Here is a 19,571-nt window from a genome sequence, read left to right on the forward strand (position 1 = left end):
GGGTCTCGAGCAGAAAGATGACAGAGGAGACAAGTGGATGGAATCCAAAACACATGATTGTTTAAAATAATGAAAGCTTTCTTTTGTCAGAACAGCTCCCCTAGCAGAGGATGGTTTCGATCCATCGACCTCTGGGTTATGGGCCCAGCACGCTTCCGCTGCGCCACTCTGCTGCACAGAAGCAAACCTGCAGAATATTTAAGAGAATGGTGAGGCGCTGTAGAAACGTGCATTAACACAGAGGGTGAACATGGTAGTATAAGGCACTAAAAACAGTGGCACCATGAGACAAAAACAGTGATGTAATGAAGCAACAATGCTAATGCTCAGCAGCTTTGGTAACCTCTGGCTTATGGACCCATCAAGCCTCCTCTGTGCTACTCTCACAGCTGTGACTCATACCCATAATCCTTAGGCTCTGGCTAGAGACTACAAGATTTTTATGAAAATTGCATTACAAATTGTAGGGATGGAGGCTGAAAGACATTCACTTGGCAGGAAGGATCTAACCACGAAATTGCTAGACTAGCTTTTTAAGTAACTGAAGTGTCTTTAAGGCTAACCAGCTGCCGAACCTATTATCAGAGGGCGAGTTTTGATTCATTGACCTCTAGATTACGGGTCCAGTGCACTTCTGCTGCACCACCCTGCTCTTATCAACTCCAGCTGGGACTTGAACCCACAAACCCTTTAGATTGTTCATATGATGTCATTGCTGTTTTTTGTTTTTTGATGAAAAAACACAAAAATGTAGTATTTTCAGTATATAATAAGTGCTAAGTGGTGAGTTATTTTTTTGGATTATCACAGTCTGGCATATGTCAATGATTAGCAACAATGAAATGTACACTAAGGTCCTAAAAGACAAAAATATTCTCATCAGAAAAACTGACATTAAAATGTTATATATTAATATTGTTTTGCACTTTGACTGAGTTAGATTTGAACCAGCATCAGTCCAGGTCATAACTACTAAATATTCATTTATTTTTAGAATTTTAACTCTTTTATTGCCAGTTTGTTTACATGACAATGCTGTTGTTTTTATATGAAAGAACACAAAAAAATGAATTTATTTCCATATAAGAGGTGTCATTACAGTCTGGGATATGTCAGTGATCTGTAACAATGAGTCAGATTTATTATTGTTTTTTTTGTGCAGTATCAGATATATTATTTTTAAACTCACACGTAGGACCTTAAAGACAAAAAAATCCCAGCATACAGTGCATTATAGTAGCTGAAGTTTAAATTTCGAAATCCCCGCCCCAAAATACACACTTTTACCAAATTGTTTGCCACATACAATAACACAGCCACAATTATTTAAAAAAAAATCAAGCATGCAAAAGAACAGAAACATGCAAGGAGCTTTTCGATCATGTATTAGTCAGTAAAAATGCAGCTGGAGCATATAACAGAAGGAAAGTGCAGAATCAGAACGGGTTTCTTATCTCTGCTGTTTTCGTAAACAGACGTCTCTCCTGGAGTAAACGCGGTGACTCACACACAGAATTACCATTTATGTGAACATATACAGCACCTTAACACATACAGTAAATCATGCACTCTTTTATGTAGCCCAACCGTGCCTTACACAGACCCACACGTGCAACAATAACAAATACTTGAAAGTGCGCACAGACGCACACTCGAGCCTCGGCCTGCCTGTGTACACAAAACAGTTCAGACTTGTCAGGAGCATAAACATTTCTACCCGGCATGCCTGTGGCCACGTTTTACACATCTGATAAGGGTGCATACAAATTTGTTTGTGAATGCACTTCATCAGCGCAGACACACAAAAACCACAATCCGCGTACACAGTAGATTAACCCATCAGGTTAAGAATGCTTTCAGTGGTGTGTTTACGCCACGCTCCGCCACACAGAAACACTACAAATCCCATAAATCCTTGACAGTCTGCAGGTCCCTCATAGCAGCGTAATGCCACCTGGCTGCATGGAGCTCGCAATGTGAGAAAGTTCCAATTAAAATTTGCTGAATATTTCACAGGTGAAGAAATCTATCAACACTGTTCGTGTGAAACACCAGATACAAAACTGTGAATGTGTTTGTTGAGAAGACCAGAAAACAAAGGGCCACAGACAGCAGCAGTGTTTGGGTTCAGCTCCTTTCTGCTGTGACACTGTTGTTCTTTAAACACGATCTGATATCATGTAAGACAAATCCATCTAAAGCTGCAGAAATAATACAAGAGACGCCAAAGAATAGAAGCAACACACACCACTTTCCCAAGAAATGTCTTATCGATTGTCGTCAATGTAAACTATGTAAAACCCAGACGGTAGTGCAGGACCATGATATGATGGTTCACATTGGGTGTCTTTCACTCAGTAAACACTGAATAAGCAGTTATACATCATGAATTGATAAATTAATGGGTACTGACTAATTACCAGGTATTTCACTATTAATTGAGACTGCAATGATTCTGTATAATTGCATTATTAACATGTCAGAGTCTCAAGTGTAAGTCGATATGTTTTGCCGATACTAATGCTGGTTATAATCAAGACGATCTGTGGAACAGATACACGTTATATGTTATATGAACAGCACGTAATGTCAGGACACCTGTCATCATAACTAGATAACTTCATTAATAAGGAGTACTATAGCTGAATATGTACAGTAGAAATAGGAGTGATGACGTCCAAAGTGTCACAGATGCTCTTCTCTATTTAATGTGAGATTGATTGACTAAGATTAAACCGTTTGTGTGCTCTGTGCTTCTCTGCTTTCTTAATCTTACACTATTCTGTCAATTTCACTGCCGGCTAATGCCCGTATCTTAAAGCTTTATTTGTTACTGTTGTCCAGACACTGATCTGAGTAATCTGTGGCCTCCTCCTAACTTAGCCACTAGCTGTTAGCATAGCTGCAGCCACATTGAAAGTAGCTAATGTCTTGATTTGTGTTGATGGCTTGTGGCATTTAGAAAAAAAACGTTTTTGCAGGTTGTGTCTGTCCGTTAAATCCAGATAAGGTTAGACAGCTGACTGCATCAGAGCCAAAGTCGAACAAATATTTTATAAGTAATCGCTTAGGAAAAATAATGATACCAGTAATCTGAGGAAATGCAGAATAGAATAGAATAAAGCAGGCTGATAATCGGTCAATGCCTACTATAGAGGTTGCAATCATTTGACAGAAGCAAATGAGGACTTAAGGAGACTTTAGTATGGGCTGACAAAATCAGTATATGGAGGAGGTTGGGGTGGATGGATGGGACACAAACAGGACATTCGAGACTCCTACCATCTGTGAATCCTAGTAATTTTATTACCTCTGACCACCTTAACTGCTTTATCTTAACAATGTAACTTGACATATTTAAGGAGGATTTATTGGAGCCCTGAAACCAAGTCGATTTTGCGTCTAAACTAATGCAAACCTGAACTGTAGCTTTGTCAACAGAAACTATAGTTTGTGATCCTATCAACGGTGGCATCAGATCAGACACTGCTTGTATGTCTTTCTCTACACAGTGTTGTTTAATGCCACAATATTGCTTAAGGACTTGCTGTACACAGTTTGTTCACCTTTGTTTGCTTTGGCATATTTTTGTTATTGGTGACTCACATATTTGATGAAAAATTTTGAACACCCTCCCTGTTGGCTTTGGGTTAAAAAAAAAAAGCATCTGGTTTTCGACCGCTGCATTGACTGACTCACAAAACAGGATTGTCTTTGAGTTTCTTCCTTTCTTGTGTTTGTGTCTGGAGTTGTCGTGGCTTTGTTCGCATTCACAAGTCTCGGTGTTAATGTTTTTGACTCTTGTTGTCATTGCCACTGGAGTGAAAAAGCCTCAGTTTTAGCCATAATTATTCCACAGCCACGTGGTCGAGTGGAAGTTGAAACAAGCCAGATCTCTTTCTGGTGTACGAGTCTGCCTCTCAGGAAAGGATTCTCTGCTGTTTACTGCTGTTGTCCTCCCGTTGTTGTGGTTGTTGTTGTTGTGGAGGAGAGTCATGCTATGAGGTTTCAGAGCCGGAGACAGACAACCCTCTGTGGCCGGACTCAGCGTCCTGACACCAGCGACACTGAGGTATTTTCAGCCATTTGCGTCATGTATTTTTGCCTGTGTGCGTGTAAGATTCAGTGTTCTAGACGTAACACAGCGCCCATACATCTTCCACAAAGCAGGAAAATGTTGGGGGAGAAAGAACATCACGGCAACGGTTTGTGGGAATGCTGAGGGTTAGACAGTGACAGAGAAACTCCAGGTTTATCACTTTGTTTGGATGCAAATATAGATGTAAATTCTTTGGAAAAACCGATGTAGATAGAACTGAAAATGAGTTTTGAAATTATGAACGAATGAATCAAACAAACAGACCACCATGTTTTTAAACATAGACAAAAATATGAACGTCAACAAGTCAGAAAATTGCCTAAAAATATGAAGCACAACCTGACACTATGTGCTCTAATGGAGCCATTTTTACTGTGCGAATGCAGGTATTCACAGTTTCAGCTTTGGAGATGCAGTATTTTATTCTTAATGGAACAACTCTGGATTCACTTTAGAACAAAAAAGGTGCAAAGGCTAAACAAACCAGGGAAAAGTAGAAAAAGCACAGCTCTGATGGTCGAACTATTGACCCCACATCTATGATGGATGGAAGCTAAATACCAGGAACAGCAGGTGTGACATTCCTGAAGAGTGATGTTTTTTATAGGCAATGTTTTTTTTCGTCCAAAGCCAATTTTTGAACTTTTTTTTAAACCAAAAACGAAACCGCCGTGGGGCAAGCAAAACCCCCCCGGGGCCGGGGTTTGCCTTCATTGGATAATTGGATAAAAGAAACCAGAAAGGTCAAAAGAAAGAACAGAGTTTTATATTCACTGAGGAAAGAGCAGTCAGATGTATTGCCAAACCACCAGGACTCCCAGCCCTGTCAGACTAATCTGACAAATGCAGTTTCCACTATTTACTGCTTAATTACCTCATCAACAAACACGCTTTGTTCAAAGTGGGTATGAAAACACGTTTTGTGATACTGGAAGAAATTAATCATGTTTTGACTCCTCCATTGAGTCCCGCTAATCCATCACTGCTTGTGTGAAAAATACTTGAATGGAAGCCCAGTTTATCAGAAGCAGGGAGATAGAAGGAGAAGGGAAGCTGGCCAAGAGATGTGAGGAGAAGGCGGGGTGGAAAGACAAAGTGGGACAAGAAGGAAGAGGCCAGAGGTTGTAGCAGGAGGTGTTGACCAGACAGGAGAGGGAGGAGAAAATAGAGGCAGGGAAAAGGAGGGTTAAAAGCTTTTATCGAAGTGTTGCTGCTCTAATGCTGTGAAAGTGAAGGTGAAGGAGGAAGAAGGAGGGGGGAAGGAATAGCTTAGTAGGAAGAGGATTGGAAATAAATTTGGCTTCAGGGCAGGAAAAATAAAGAAAGCGAGGAAGAGGATGAGGAGAGATACCCAAAAGAAGGAAGATGTAACCAAAAGAAGATATTTAAAGGTCATTTAAGTTAAATTACAGAAGACATATTTTCCTTCCACTTGTACTTTTTAGTGGCACTGACAATGTGCCACTAAAAGGAACATCACATTTTCACTGAAGAACGAAGAATAAATGTGAAATGATTAGGAAGGAGGCAAAACTAGAGGGGAATGATGAGGAACCAGGAAACACTACAGTCCAGACATCGTTTTCCTCTAAGGACAAGGAGGGAGGGGATTGAGGGAGGTGAAGTGAATCTAAAAGGGTGTGGAGGCTGATTGAAGAGAGATTGAGAGGGAGGGAAGGCAGGGAAATGGGGTTAATGGGGAAGGATGGAGGAGACAGAAAGGTGGAGGAGACGAGGAGGAGGAGGAGGAGGAGGAGGAAGGGGTTTCACGAGGAGATGAATTTGGTTTTGTATTCCTGCAAAGCTATAGTCTTTGTAGTGTAAATGATTGGATTGCTGAAGAACAATTTTATACTAAAAAAACACACTCAATGACACAAAAATGTGATTAGATGACGGGAAACCGCCAGTTAAAATGTCCTTGGAGAAGCTGGCATCTCCATCTGAATATAAATGGTGAAAGCGAGTGAGACATCAAGAGGTTAACCACTGTGGCTGGAGGGGGAATAAAATGTGTCACGGAGAAAAATATGGGGCACCGAAGGGACTGGGGCCAGTAGCCGAGGGGGTTAAAAGGACCAGACATGATGGAGGCAGAGCTATTATTGGCAAATTACTGTAAAATGGAGAGGAAGGGGATTCACACAAGGGGAGAGGGCAGAAAGGTGACAGGGAGGAGAAAGAGGAGGCAGGAGGTGGATGCTGGACTGGAGAATAGGGGTGTTTGCCTCGAGGGGAGGGGGGGAATCCAGCCAGACAATTAAGAGAAGGAGGAAGATAGGGGCTAACGCTGCAGGTCTGCGGGCAAGACAAGACTATCTACCCTCAGGGGGGGAAACAGCCTTGTTTTGTTTAGAGAAGAAGACACAAGAACCGTCCTCCAGAGAAAATAGGCCAGACAGACAGATGGACGGGGAGATGGAGGGAAGAAAGAGAGATGGTGCGAGGGAGGAAGGGAAACCGGGAGGGACGGTGAAAGTGAGAAACAAAGAGAAGAAGAAGGAGGAGAGACGCCCAGAGGGATCCAGTCCAGGTGGATTAGAGCAGAAAGGGATGAGCACCTGATGAAAAGATAAAGAGGCAGAATACAGAAGAGACAAAGAGAACGAGGGATTAGTGTTCGCGCAAGATGGTGGCCAGCTGTCTGAGAGTGAAAGAAGATGCGGTTGAGGAGATAAGAAGAAGTTTCCTGCGACTGCAACATGATTAAAAACTCTCCCTCCCGCCTCAGTGATCAAACACTCCACTCACCTGCTCGGACCATTTTTGCAGACAGAAGCAGATTGACTCCGTGTTTCACAAACTCCGCGTTTGTGATGAATGCACGCGAGCGAAGTGTTTTGATTTCCCTCCCCTGTTAAAGATTAATGGCATTAAAGTCACTACGGTTTAATAAATCAAACAGATGAAAGGTGCACAAGTGAGGTGGAACGGCGCTAAATCAGGCAAGATTTTAAACTTGTCTTTTGGAGCGATAAGAGCGAATTTAGTTGCCAAGCTGAGCTGTAAATAACCGAGACGTCTTCTTCAAAGTATGCAAAAAGAAAAATGTTTGTCTGGCTGTGTCTTCCAAACTTTAACGATGTTTTCATGCTGAAGACACAGCGAGACGCTGAGAAGAAAGAGAGACGGAGGAACTTTTAAAGCAGGAAGCAAGGACAGAGTTTTCCCCCACAGAGATTAACCAAAGTTTGCGTTAAGTTTGTTCAGTACTTTTTCAATATTGAACTGACATGCTGACTTTCCTTTGACGTGCTATGCTATCCTTTCTGTCTGGCTTTTAGACACGACAATGTTAAACACACTAAATTTGGATTTCTTTGGCCCTTGCCAACCCTGCCCAGGATTTCCAGGGAGCATTACAAATATTGCAAAAGCGCTGGGAGCCCTGCATTGCTGCACGAGGAGACTGCTGCGTAGGGGAAATGTAAATCACATACTGTTTTGATTTTTATAGACATTCTGCTTTTGATCAAGTACGACTGTTTTACCCCACAATGGCTGTTAGTGTCCCTGCAGCGGTAAATATACTAGACGATACTATACCACTATACTAGACATAAACATGTAAAGTTCTTTTAAAATGCACGCCCCTGAACCTCCTGTAGTTGTGGCAGGTTTCCTCTGTCTATACAGTGTTCTCACATTTTTATACCTTTGCCTCTTTTCATCGCGGCCTTTAATGTTTTACTTGCAAAACGAAGTTGCTGCTCTTCAAGTGTTAATTAGCAGATGTTAGCATGCTAGACTTGGTAGACATTTACAGCATGCCAACATGCTAATGTTAGCATTTAACTCAATATACTTCTGCTTTTTAACCAAACATGACATATTACTTGTATCAAATGGACTTCTGAAAGGCTTTCTGGGTTTTTTTTTTATTACAGTAATGCATACCACAAATATCTGTCTGGCCTTTTCCCTTGATCTCCACCTCTGCACACGAAGGCTTATTTACCATTCCACAGCTCAAACATGTGTCCTGCAGGCAAACATCCTCAACATTTGGTCATATACATGGCCAAATACGGTTCTGTCCACCTCTGGATGGCCGGAGATCAAACACTCGTTCTGCATGCGCTTACAAACAGATTGCATTAGTTGTTTCCCCTATATGATCACAGTCTTATCGCCCCTTAAACATGGCTGGTTCCCACCAGATTCAAACTGAAGCTGTCCATCATGTGTGCTCAAATGGGTTCCACGCAGGCTGCCTGCATGGCCATAAAACTCTGCAGGTTTAGATATAAATCTTCCGACGCCTTTCTTCTGACGCTGGCTCATCCTTTACGTTGAAAAAACTTTGGATAAAAGCACGGAACGCACAGCGTATACATCATCCAGAGCAATAAAGAACAACTGCCATAAAAGAAACCTTTAAGACAAGTAGAAGAGGAGAGACAGGGAAAAAAAAACAGGGAGATGATAATGGTTTTGATAAATGAAAGGAGAACAAGCTAGAAACGATGGGAAAAAGACGAGGGGAAGTGTGTAAAGAACAGAAAGAGAATTGTAATTGCATTGTAATTTGAAAGCAGGAGGAGCAGTGAAGGAGCAGTGAAGGGAGCTAAATAATGAAGGAGTGATATATTGTGGGATTGAGGGAGGGAGCAGTGTGTACGCTGCAGGCTGTGGACTACCCATAGTCCTCTGTGCTCTGCCCTGAGGGTCCCGCTGGTTATACGTGTGTGTCTATAGGCGACGTATGAGTGTGTGGGCGCGTTCATGTTTGTTCAGCGTGTGTGTGTAGCTGTGATGAGATGAGATTAGCGTTCCTGCAGTTCCACGGAGGCCACCTGAAGCAGCAGGAACGGCAGGAATGTGGGAGCAGCGATACGCCTCGCCGTCTCCATCACCACAACAACCTCCCGTGCCTCGGCGAAGGGAAACGAGAGAGGAGACTTTTTAAACATCCATTCCTCACCTCCATCGCTGCAAACCGTTTGTGTCTCGACGTCAACCCGAGTCCTCTTCCGTTTTGCGGAGTTTCTGAAACTTTTAAAGCCGAACTTACCCGAGGAGCAGGAGTCGAGTCATGTATTTATAGATTATCACAGCACGCCAACGAGAAAAACAAAGAGCTGCGTTCTCGACCGTTGTGACGGGTTGATAAAACGTTTCCGGCTCTTATCCGAGACAGAAGTGCAAAACAGAAAAGCCTTTGATTTTTTTTTTGTGATTTAAATAAACTGGGAAGACTGAGGTCTAGGCTGAGCTGTGACAGCAGGCGACTGAATTATACAACCACGAGCACGAGAACACTAGAAATATTCACAACTGTCATAAACAATATATTTTTTTAATCTGTTTTTATACACAATATATCAGCTCCTGAAGATGAACCAGTGATGTCTGAGAGGTCACAGACATTTTGTGATGCGACTATATAGACAGGTGACAAATTAAAGGAAAAACCAGCACAAAGTTTCTTAGTAAGAATCCTACTGAAGGGATATAATCAATGTTTTGATGATGGCAGCGCTGTCCAACACCAAAATCTCACATAGATGTTCAATTGGACTGAGATCTGGTGAATGTTAAACGCTATAGGAGTGAAATTTATTAGGAATGATTAGATTTGTGGGCTCGTTTCTTGTCTCTTAATCAGGAATCTCACACTTTTAGCATATCTTGTGGGGCTCTTGTTAACAAAGTTAGTTATCACATGTGTGTCAAAGCGTCAGCTGAGTTTAATTCCATACATTTCTTTTTATTTGACCATAACAGTGGAGAGAGACAAGACAGCAGGGAAATGTACAGTAAAATATTCAGTCTCTTAGTTAAACAGGTTGTCTCATTTAGATTGGAAACTCTTTTTAAAGACAAACCTCTGTTCAAAAATATAATCATGTAACCCTCAGGTAAGGAACCATATATGGTAACTTCCGCAGGGTTTACAAATGGCAGAGGGCAGAGTCATGTGACTTTATCCAGCCAATCAGAGAAGTCACTGTGGCCTCTGACCAATCACGAGTCAGCCAGAGTGATATTTTGACACAAGTGTCATAAGTTGCGTAAGTCTGACTGGTGATTTGGAAATAAATGTTCCATCATTATTATATGTGATTTTTTACAATAATTTGTCAACATTATTATTATTTTTCTTTTGGTGGGTGAGGAAACATGTATGGTAACTGCTTTGACTTTGATTTTCAGCCTAAATCTGAAACTTGAAAGAAACTCTGAAAGAAAAAATGTCCCCTTATATCCACCAGTAACACCCCAGGGTTGAGATATTAAATGTCCAAGTATTTCAGTGAGGGTTAAGGAGAGACAAACATAAATATTTACAGACATGCATTCGCCATTCTACTTTTTCGCATTTCAAAAACATGCAAAATGGTCTGGTCTCTGGTGGTTTACACCCAAAGAAGGAGACTTTTTTTTTAGTTCCATCTGGCCTAAGGTCCTACTTTTGTTAGTTTCTCAAAGGACTGTTGTGTTCTTTGGTCTCCTAACTTGTCATTTATGTGTTTGTTTCACTGCCAGTCTGTTCAGTAATATTATTATCAATCAAAATGACAACATGCTTCATCTCGACTTTAATTTGGGATTTCAAAAATGACAGCAATTAACCAAGGAGAGAACTATTACTTTTTCTCCAAATGTTAATTATATTGTTTCACACAACTTTCCCACTTCATTTGAGACTATCAGAATTCATTGCAACCTGTTTTTTATTACGATGGACCTGCACTGAAGCTGAGAAATGACAAGATAAATGCAAAATGGGTATATGCTCATCAAAGCTACAGAAACTCTGCAGGCTTCCTTCAAACGTACCTTTGCGAGGCATATTTTAATAGGAAATAGATGTTTACCACTGTTGATTAATTCTGACCTGCAGTCCGGGTTTATGTTTTTCAAATTCAAAGTTCAAACGCTAGAACAACATTTAAAAAAAAAGAACTCATTTCACCTGGTGTAGTCAGATTTGTGCTATTTGCGACTGAGTTATCAAGACAGACAGATGAAAAGAGAAAAAAGAAACCCACACTCCCACCTGATTGCGCTGCGTGAGGGATTGCAGTCGGAACAACGGCGGAGTGAGAAAACCCTATCAAATGCTGCGATCCGCTGTGTTTGAAATGAAGAGCGAAGACTGAGGCGTGGTGTTAGCTTGTGTGACAGCAGGTGTTGTTCTCCTGCGGCGGACTCACTGCTCAGCTCTCCCACTGTGGCTGGTTATTAATGGCTACAGATTCTTTGCAAGCAGCCAGTCAGCCATGCTGCCAGCACGCCCGACACTATTAGTCACACAGTCAGACTGATAGATGCACACACTCAGATACACACACGCAGGCATCGACATAATGAATACAAAGCACCGAGCACAAACACACTGGCAGTTCTAGACTCATGAACATTGCTCACATGCATGTCGTGAGCAAAAGTTTACATACATTGGCAAAGACTTGAGTGACTCTTATAACTCTGAATTTTCTCTGATGGAATCATTAAAACAAATATGTCTCTGTCACAGAAAACAATTGTGTAGTTTGGTTCTTTCACAGATTTATTGTAGGTCATCTGGAAATATGGGTCAAAAATGTGCATACAGCAGAGCTAATATTTGGTTAAATGTCGTTGCTGTCAATACTGTCAAGAAGAGTGATCAAAGATACGACTAGAAGCTTGTGGACGGAAACCAAAAGTGCCTAGTTTAGGTGAAAAAATAGGCACTTTTGGTTTCTGTCCACAAGTTTCTGCTTATATCTTTGACGCTTCTTGACAGTATCGGTGCAGTTCAACTAAATTTGTTGTCTTTCTGATAACGACTTGTTCCTTCATCACAGTCCACAGGTTCTTGATTGGGTTTAGCTCAGGACTTTGGGGAGGCCAGTCTAAAACCTTAACTCTAGCCTGATTTAAAAATGTCTTCACCACTTTTGATGTATGTTTTGGGTTGTATTTGATGTCTCATTGAAACACCCAACTGTCTCCAGGATCCAACCTTCTGGTTGATGATTTTAGGTTTTCCTGAAGAATGTGGAGGTAATCCTCCTTCTTCAAAGCACCGGTTCCACCAAAACGGCCCCAGAGCATAATACAAGTCAACATTTTGCTTTTTCATAACTGTACTGTGCTCCAAAGACTTTTCCACCGTAGTGTTTGTGGCTGAGTCTAGCAGGTGCTTCAAATGTTCTCTATTTAGATTCAGTCAAAGGACTAAGCAGCTGTATTCAATCTTAATCACTCGCAAGAAGTTAAGAGGCCGTGCAACTGGGAAAATTTGATTAACACAGCTTTCTATGTTTTCGTTGTGACGAAGACATTCAATGAGTCCATCACAGAAATGTCTGAGTTATAGGAGTCATTGGAAACTCAAGACTGCCGTGAAATACATCATCTTCACAAGTGCATGTAAACTTCTGTTCACAACTGTATATACAGACACGTGGAGTTTACCAGAGCAACACTCATGTAAAACTTGTCCAGTAATTCAGACGCTGTTGTCATTTTTTCTCTGGAAGACTAATATTTTTCTTTTTTTTTTTTTACCCCCCCTTCCCCTCTCTGTCATATCTCTGATCGCTCCCATCCTTCCTCGTGCTGTCTGGATGTTCTCTATCTAGAGGACATCTTCATCCTTCATGGGAAAGACAAGAAGAACCCTCTCATCTACGGCCTGTTTACCACTTCAAGGTATGTGCCTCTGTAAAGCAGAAATCATGGGAGTGAGAACCTTAAAGTAGTGCTTTGTAAACTATGTGCCTTTGTTTATTGAAAACGTCAGGATGGTGCTGACTTAAGGTTTTGTCATTGTTTGTCTTTTGCGAGGTGTTCAGAGCCTAAATAAACCATTTATCACAGCCAGTAGTAGGAGTTATTGGATTTTCAACAACTGACATGAGCTGTTCCTTTAGAAAAAATTACCAGATATGAGCTTAAAATCGAGACTTGTTTGTTTTAAAAATTTCTTGAAAAACTCACAAAAAATAAGCCATTTCTCTCCCAGATTCTGTAAAAAAAAATGTAATGTTTTGTGCACCTCAGTGCGACTGGGAAGTGATTAGAGACTCAGCTGTGACCAACAGTTAAAGTGACTAAAATTCAGAGCTCTTGTGTTGGACTGAATTGCAGGCAGTGTTTACACAGAGTGAGTTTGAAAACACATTTAAAAGCTTCATAGTCTGCAGTATTTACAGCTTTTTATTTTATTTTCCAATAGTGGTAACGCCTGTGGGCTCTTGGAAGAATGTTGGACATCCAAGTCTTTTTCAATTAGTATATAATAAATTGAGAATTTTATTTTTTTTAAATTTATGGCACTGTAGCTTTGCTATGCTAAAAGACATTTAAGGTTCTCCTTACTTTTAGTCATGGTTGTACTTTTTCTATACTATACTATACTATACTATATACTGCAGTAAAAACTAAAAACAGTAAAAGGAACTACTTTAGGATTTAGTAATATCGAGCAGCACTACTGTAAATTAAACCACAGATAACAGTGGAGGGAATTTAATGAAAACTTTCATAATTAGAATAAAACTTTATTGAAACCTTCGGTACAAAACCTCACGGAAATTGCTACACCAGAAAAAAACAACACAACACCAACATAAAATCAGCAACAACAACAGCATTCAAAATTCAAAATCAAAATCAGCATTCAAATTCAAAAAGAAAGTGAAGTAAGTAAAAAAATAAGTGAGGATTTCCACCACTGGTCAGATTTCAGTTCAAAAATCTATTCCAGAAGGATGAAAGCTTTAAGCAGAAATAATTGAGGACCATAAAATGACTACTACATGTATTTTTCAACAATTCTAAGTGATCTATAAATGCAAAAGCATCTTTTTGAGTTTTATATAAGTAAATGTTATAAAACTCAAACACTCAGTAACTTCTTGTCTCATTTCATCTTCGAACACTGAGCAGCTCAGCTTCTGCCTCGTCCGCTGTGATGTTTATACATGACCACAGTGAGTCAAGAGAGCGTCAGTGACACGACGCGAATGCTTCATGTCACGCTGTAATGTGCGGTGCACAGATGTTGATGTCACACACTGTGATATATACACACACCCTGCAGCGTCTTCTGTCACCGCGACTCATGAATGAAGCACAGTCATTCATGCTGACAACATGGTGGAGCTCATGTGAGGCTCCATCATCATCATCATCATCATCATCAGAGTGTGACACCCCTGCGTGTGACACATGTTTTATTTTTCACACCCAAACAAACACAGATACCAGACTGAAGTTGACTTGCAGTAGGATAGAATACAAAAATAACACTGACTTATATTCCAGAGGTTAAACAAGAACAACAAAAGGTATTAATATTTTATAGGGAAGTTAATATAAAGCAGCACTAAATTTGCGGGTTATGACAAGTATGGTTTCTGTCAGTACCTAGGAGAAGTTAACTTGCTCACGTGTGAGGCAGTTATAACAAAGAGGAATAATAAAAAAGTTTTTTCTGCAGTGACAAGCACCAAACAATACGAGAGAAGGCAAACCGCTAAAGTCAAATAGAAATAAAATGTTAATACTCAATGGGACAGGCTCTCACGAAGACTGACCCAGATGTCAGGTGAATAACTACAATATACAGACAGGAAAACAGGCAACGTCTGCAAAAAGCAGAGGAAAAAGTGAGAAAAAAGCCAGAGGAAAAAAAAAATGAACGACGCCAACTCAGAATGCCTGCCTTTTCTCATTTTCTCCAAGTTACTAAAAGCACCACATGTTCTGAGAATAAAACAGTTTCTGAGCTGGACGCCAGAGCTCCACAGTAGCAGCACAAGTATGACAGCATTTGGCCCGGCGGAGCAGGGAGTTGGTCTGTTTCTTCGGGTTTTTGGAAAGTGTCTGGAATCTCAGCGGGGAACGGACAGAAATCCAAAGCATCACCCAGGGTGGGGTCCGAAACCACAGAACTGCAGAGTGCAGAGAAGGTCATTCCTTCTGAATGGAAACTTGTCTCTGTGGTACAATCATGACTGCACACACACACGCAGGTTTTTGTCTGCAGATGAAGTCGAGCGTGTAAACCGCGGATCTGTCATCTGCTCTTTGCCTTCATTATTTTGTTTTCCATTCAAATTTAAATTTTCTTAATGTAATCGTCGGTTCATCTCATGCAACAGCAGATTAGATTAGATGGTTGGCACGTTGCTGGTTTAGAGAACCCAGTGTTTATTCATTTCTGAGTTACTTCCACTGCTAGAGTTGTTGTCACATTGACCACAGATACACATTTAATATGAACAGATACAGATGTGGAAATACAACCTCGTCTCCTGCATTTGGCCGTAGTTGTCACCCAGCTACACGTGAGTCCAGCAATACACCTGGAAAAGCATCTTTCTAATGCTTGATCCATCCTCAGTCTATTCAAGTCTATATTTCACGTAGTTTTATTTATAAAGCACATTTAGAACAACAGGAGTTACGCCAAAGTGCTGTACAACTATGAATAGCAGTCAGAAGACTTAAACACACTGATTACAAAGACGAATCTGAATAAAAGCACAATAAAATGAAGAAAAATAAAAGATGCAACACAAAATATGAAGTCAGGGGGTCAAGCTCTACCTGGATGGAATAGAAAAGAGAACAGATGGGTCTTCAGCAGTGGCTTAAAGGTTTCTAAACAGCAGCACATGAAAAGGCAAACGGTTCCACAGATTAAATACAGCGACTGCAAAGGCTCGATCGCCTCTGTTTTTGTGTCTGGATATTGGAACATCTAAGAGCATCTGGATGGTCGACTTCAGTGCTCTAATGAAACTGTAAAGAGTTCTGCTAAATAATAAAGTGCCAACCCATTTAAAACCTTAAAAGCAAACAATAAAATCTTAAAGTCAGTCCTGAAACAAACACAAGCCACCAAAGTGAGGCCAATGCTGGTGATAAGTGATCCAGTTTTCCTCACGTCCATTCTGTCGCTTCAGGTCATCAACTTTCTCTTAATGTGGTCGAGGAATGTAGAGTCAGGTTTAAGGAACAGTGACACCAACTTTTTCTTTCTTTTTAGATGCAGATGTGACAGAATGTAGCATATTTTAGTCACGTTTATGTCAAATTTGAGTCTTGTAAAAGCTATAAATTGTTCGTTTTAATGGTGTGTGCAAACATCTGCAAGAGGGTCTGTAAATACTCAAAGTTTGGGTGGTGGTCATTTCATTTAATGCAGTTTTAATCATGTTACTGTAACTTGCAGGTTTCTTTGTACATCTGTGATGATTCTTAAAATATTTCACACTTTACAAAACTCTTCACAACAGAATGATACAAACAAAATCTTCATAGTTCCTTTTAAATCAGCCCCATCGATTGTATTTGTAATACTTTTTCCACTGAATATAACAATCCTGTTGTGTAGACATTTCTCCAGTGATTCAGAACTCTTGATATCTTGTAAATACAACTCGAGGGCTTGACATGAACGCCCTGTTTTAATTCGTCGCTTGTTGTCATGATAATCTTAAATGATTTGACGTCAACACAGCGTCTGGCTTCCCCTGTGGGACCTCTGACCTTTCAGGGCCTCCCTCCCTGCACGAGAACATCAGCGCAAACATATGCGTCACCCACATAAACTGAAGGAAACCACCCTAGCTCATAATAACACGGGCTTTCTTGTTTTTTAAGGTTACTCTTTGGCATTTTTCACTCTTGTTAAACAGTGACAGTGAGGAGAGACAGGAAATGTGGGGAAGCACAGCGGGGAGAAAGCCAGAAATCAAACCAGAGACTCACTGATTTAAGGCGTTTGTGCCCATGTGACATGTATGCTCTCTAACCACCCAGCTATCTGGTTGCACAAATTGCTGCAATCTTCAACTTAGACATGCTGTGCTAAAAATCTCCCAGAACTCATTATCTTAACTGCAGTGGATGGGATGGGATGTGGTGGGGACCGAGATGCAATTCGATTCAGAGGGGACCCAGATGAGGGTTGGCAGGTTGCAAAATGCAGGAAAAACAGCCGAGAGATGTGCTACGAAGTTCAATATAGCCGGGCTTACTTTGCATTAGCTGGCTTGAGAAAACCCCAAACACAGATCACTTCCTGACAGCGGCTTTTAGCTTCGTCAACCAGGTTTTCTTCATCCGGTTAAAGGAGGCGTTTGGTGCATCGATTGACTTTTCTTCCACACAAACTTTAGGTTCTCCTAATAGAGAGCTATGAAGAATATAAAAACAAGTTTAGTCTGCGAAAAGGAACTGCTGCTAGAAATGATTTAAGAGAGGGAAAAAAAACTGTTAATTGTGTTAGTTAATATATTCTCAGTGCAGCTGCTTATTTCTAACACAACAGATGCACAACAGAGCTCATAAACTTCATACATTTAAACATGATGCTCAGTGGATTTAGCTCTGACGCTGTCCCACAATGAAGAAGACATGAAAGTCTCTTTAGTTTATGGTCAAATCAAAGTCAAATTAATGTTATTGATTGAATATATTTTTTAGATGAATACCAACAGACTAATCAGTTCTCTAATTTGTTTTCTATTGGCAGCAGTACCAGAAATGTAATGGCACCAAATCAGCACCAAGCATTAACAACATATTTGTGCATTTTCTGCATCACGCATGTAGGTTACCATGGCAACACGATGCATACAGTTTGCACTGCTGTAGCTGCACGGCTTCACTAGCTGGCATCACTTATGTACAGTTCAGCCAGTCTGCAGGTGAAACATGTTCCCTCAGCGGAGAATCTCGTCTGAGCAGAACCTCCTCCGGTGCGGGTTAGCTGGACAGCATCTGTTGCCATGGTGATCTAGCCAGGTTAGAGAGAGCCACCTTCATGACATTGAGGACTCCAGCTTTAGGCTCAACACAGCCCACTGACCCAGTAATCTGACTTTGTAGCGCAGCCCTTCAGGCGAAGGCAGAGTCCAAGGTAAAGACACGTATTAAAATAAACCAGGGAACCCAAAAGCTGGAGGGAAAAAAACTGGAAAGCACAACACAACACAGAAAAGCTGGCAAAGGAGTGGTGGAAACCTGGAAGTCTGTATACTGCTGGACTCATCAGCTAAGTGGTTTTGAAAAGGGCTGATTGGGGGAACTGGGAGCAGGTGAGGTGGGTGTGGCAGGCAGGAGGCCTCTGGTGGGTGGAAGCAGTGATGCGAAGAATAGCTCAACTGATTAAGTGACCGAATAAGTTAATATAAAATCTCAAAAGCCGTGACTGAGTGATGCGCTGAAAGAAGCACATTCATCCAACTCGGAGCTGGAGCTCATTCAGCGAATTGATGCGTTCAAGCTGAAAAGCCGCAATGAGTCACAGCTCTTCATACATGACATTTTCTTATTTAATTTACTGCTCAGAGACCGCTGCCACTCATCACAGATGATGAAGGCGCGCTCAGCTTGTGTTCTGCTCGACGGCGGAGTAACGGGTGGAAAGATTGATCTGACAATGCCCTCCTTGTTCCCGTGCTGTTTATCCCCAGTGATATCCTCAACGGTTCGGCCGTGTGCGTCTATCGAATGGAGGACGTTGTTCGAGCTTTTAAAGGAAACTTCCTGCACAAAGAGGGGCCTCAGTACAAATGGGCCGAGTTCACAGGGAAGGTGCCCTATCCACGACCAGGAACGGTAAGTTGTTAGTAGAAACTCTCTCCGTAAGTCAAGGTTTTTACATTTTAAATGAGTAAATACCCTCTAAAAAGATTGAGGTGACCATTTGCAGTTAAATGAATGCAAATAAGTCACTTAACCACCCAAAAATAACACAAAAGTTGGTAAAATTGGGAGAATTCTGCCTTGTTTCTTATATAGTAATGTGCGATTTCAACACATTTTCCCTTTTTATATCTGCATTTCTCTCTCAGTGTCCCAGCAGCACATATGGAAGCTACAGCTCGACCAGAGAATATCCCGACGACGTCATTTTCTTCAGCAGGACTCATCCACTACTGCAGGTTCGGCTCATATTTCACATCATTAAATTACAGCAAATTAAATTAAATTAGCTTGCGTGCTATGCTGCAGCAGGTCGAGTGTTTTTTCTCTCCAAAATCTTAAGTGAAATTAAGAAATTAACAACAGGGCGTCTGAGTGATTAACAACGTGATTGGCTGAGCAAGTTTAATGTGATGCATTTTCTAATTATAATTCAGGAGAACGTGCTACCGCTAGGAGAGCGCCCCCTCCTGGTCAGAGTGGGAGCTCACTACAAGTTCAGCAAACTGCTGGTGGACAGAGTGGAGGCCGTGGATGGCACCTACGATGTCCTGTTCATCGGCACAGGTAGATTGTGTGCACTGTGCACCTTCTTTGAGTTTGTACAGGTCGTGTGATTGGTATTTTAACCTCAAGCTCTTTTTCATGATCCAACTTCAAGTAAATTAAACGTATTTGTTTCTTCAGACTCGGGACTCGTGCTGAAGGCCATCCATCTGCCCAGAGAACACGGTCAGAGTCAGGAGGTCACTCTGGAGCAGCTGCAGGTCTTTCAGGTACAACAAACTGCAAATCAAGTTGTCGTACTTTTCTC

The 19,571-nt window shown here is 41.2% G+C and overlaps 1 protein-coding gene and 1 non-coding gene across 2 annotated transcripts in view; one reads left to right on the plus strand and one right to left on the minus strand.

Moving 5' to 3' along the window:
• The window catches only part of LOC103375311 (semaphorin-3ab-like), a gene marked incomplete at both ends in the record, with an annotated part of 38,607 nt that extends 19,074 nt beyond the window's left edge, over positions 1 to 19,533 (plus strand). Inside the window, 5 exons of the mRNA XM_008305543.1 lie at positions 12,676 to 12,745; positions 18,526 to 18,670; positions 18,907 to 18,996; positions 19,195 to 19,324; positions 19,445 to 19,533. Coding sequence (XP_008303765.1) covers positions 12,676 to 12,745; positions 18,526 to 18,670; positions 18,907 to 18,996; positions 19,195 to 19,324; positions 19,445 to 19,533 — 524 coding nt within the window. The remainder of the gene's footprint in view (positions 1 to 12,675; positions 12,746 to 18,525; positions 18,671 to 18,906; positions 18,997 to 19,194; positions 19,325 to 19,444) is intronic.
• trnam-cau (transfer RNA methionine (anticodon CAU)) lies at positions 102 to 173 on the minus strand. Its single transcript has one exon. It is a non-coding gene; the product is annotated as a tRNA-Met (tRNA).
• Positions 19,534 to 19,571: the final 38 nt, after the last annotated feature.

The sequence above is a fragment of the Stegastes partitus genome, unplaced genomic scaffold, assembly GCF_000690725.1.
Source record: "Stegastes partitus isolate 25-593 unplaced genomic scaffold, Stegastes_partitus-1.0.2 Scaffold2542, whole genome shotgun sequence".
Taxonomy (NCBI): Eukaryota; Metazoa; Chordata; class Actinopteri; family Pomacentridae; genus Stegastes; species Stegastes partitus.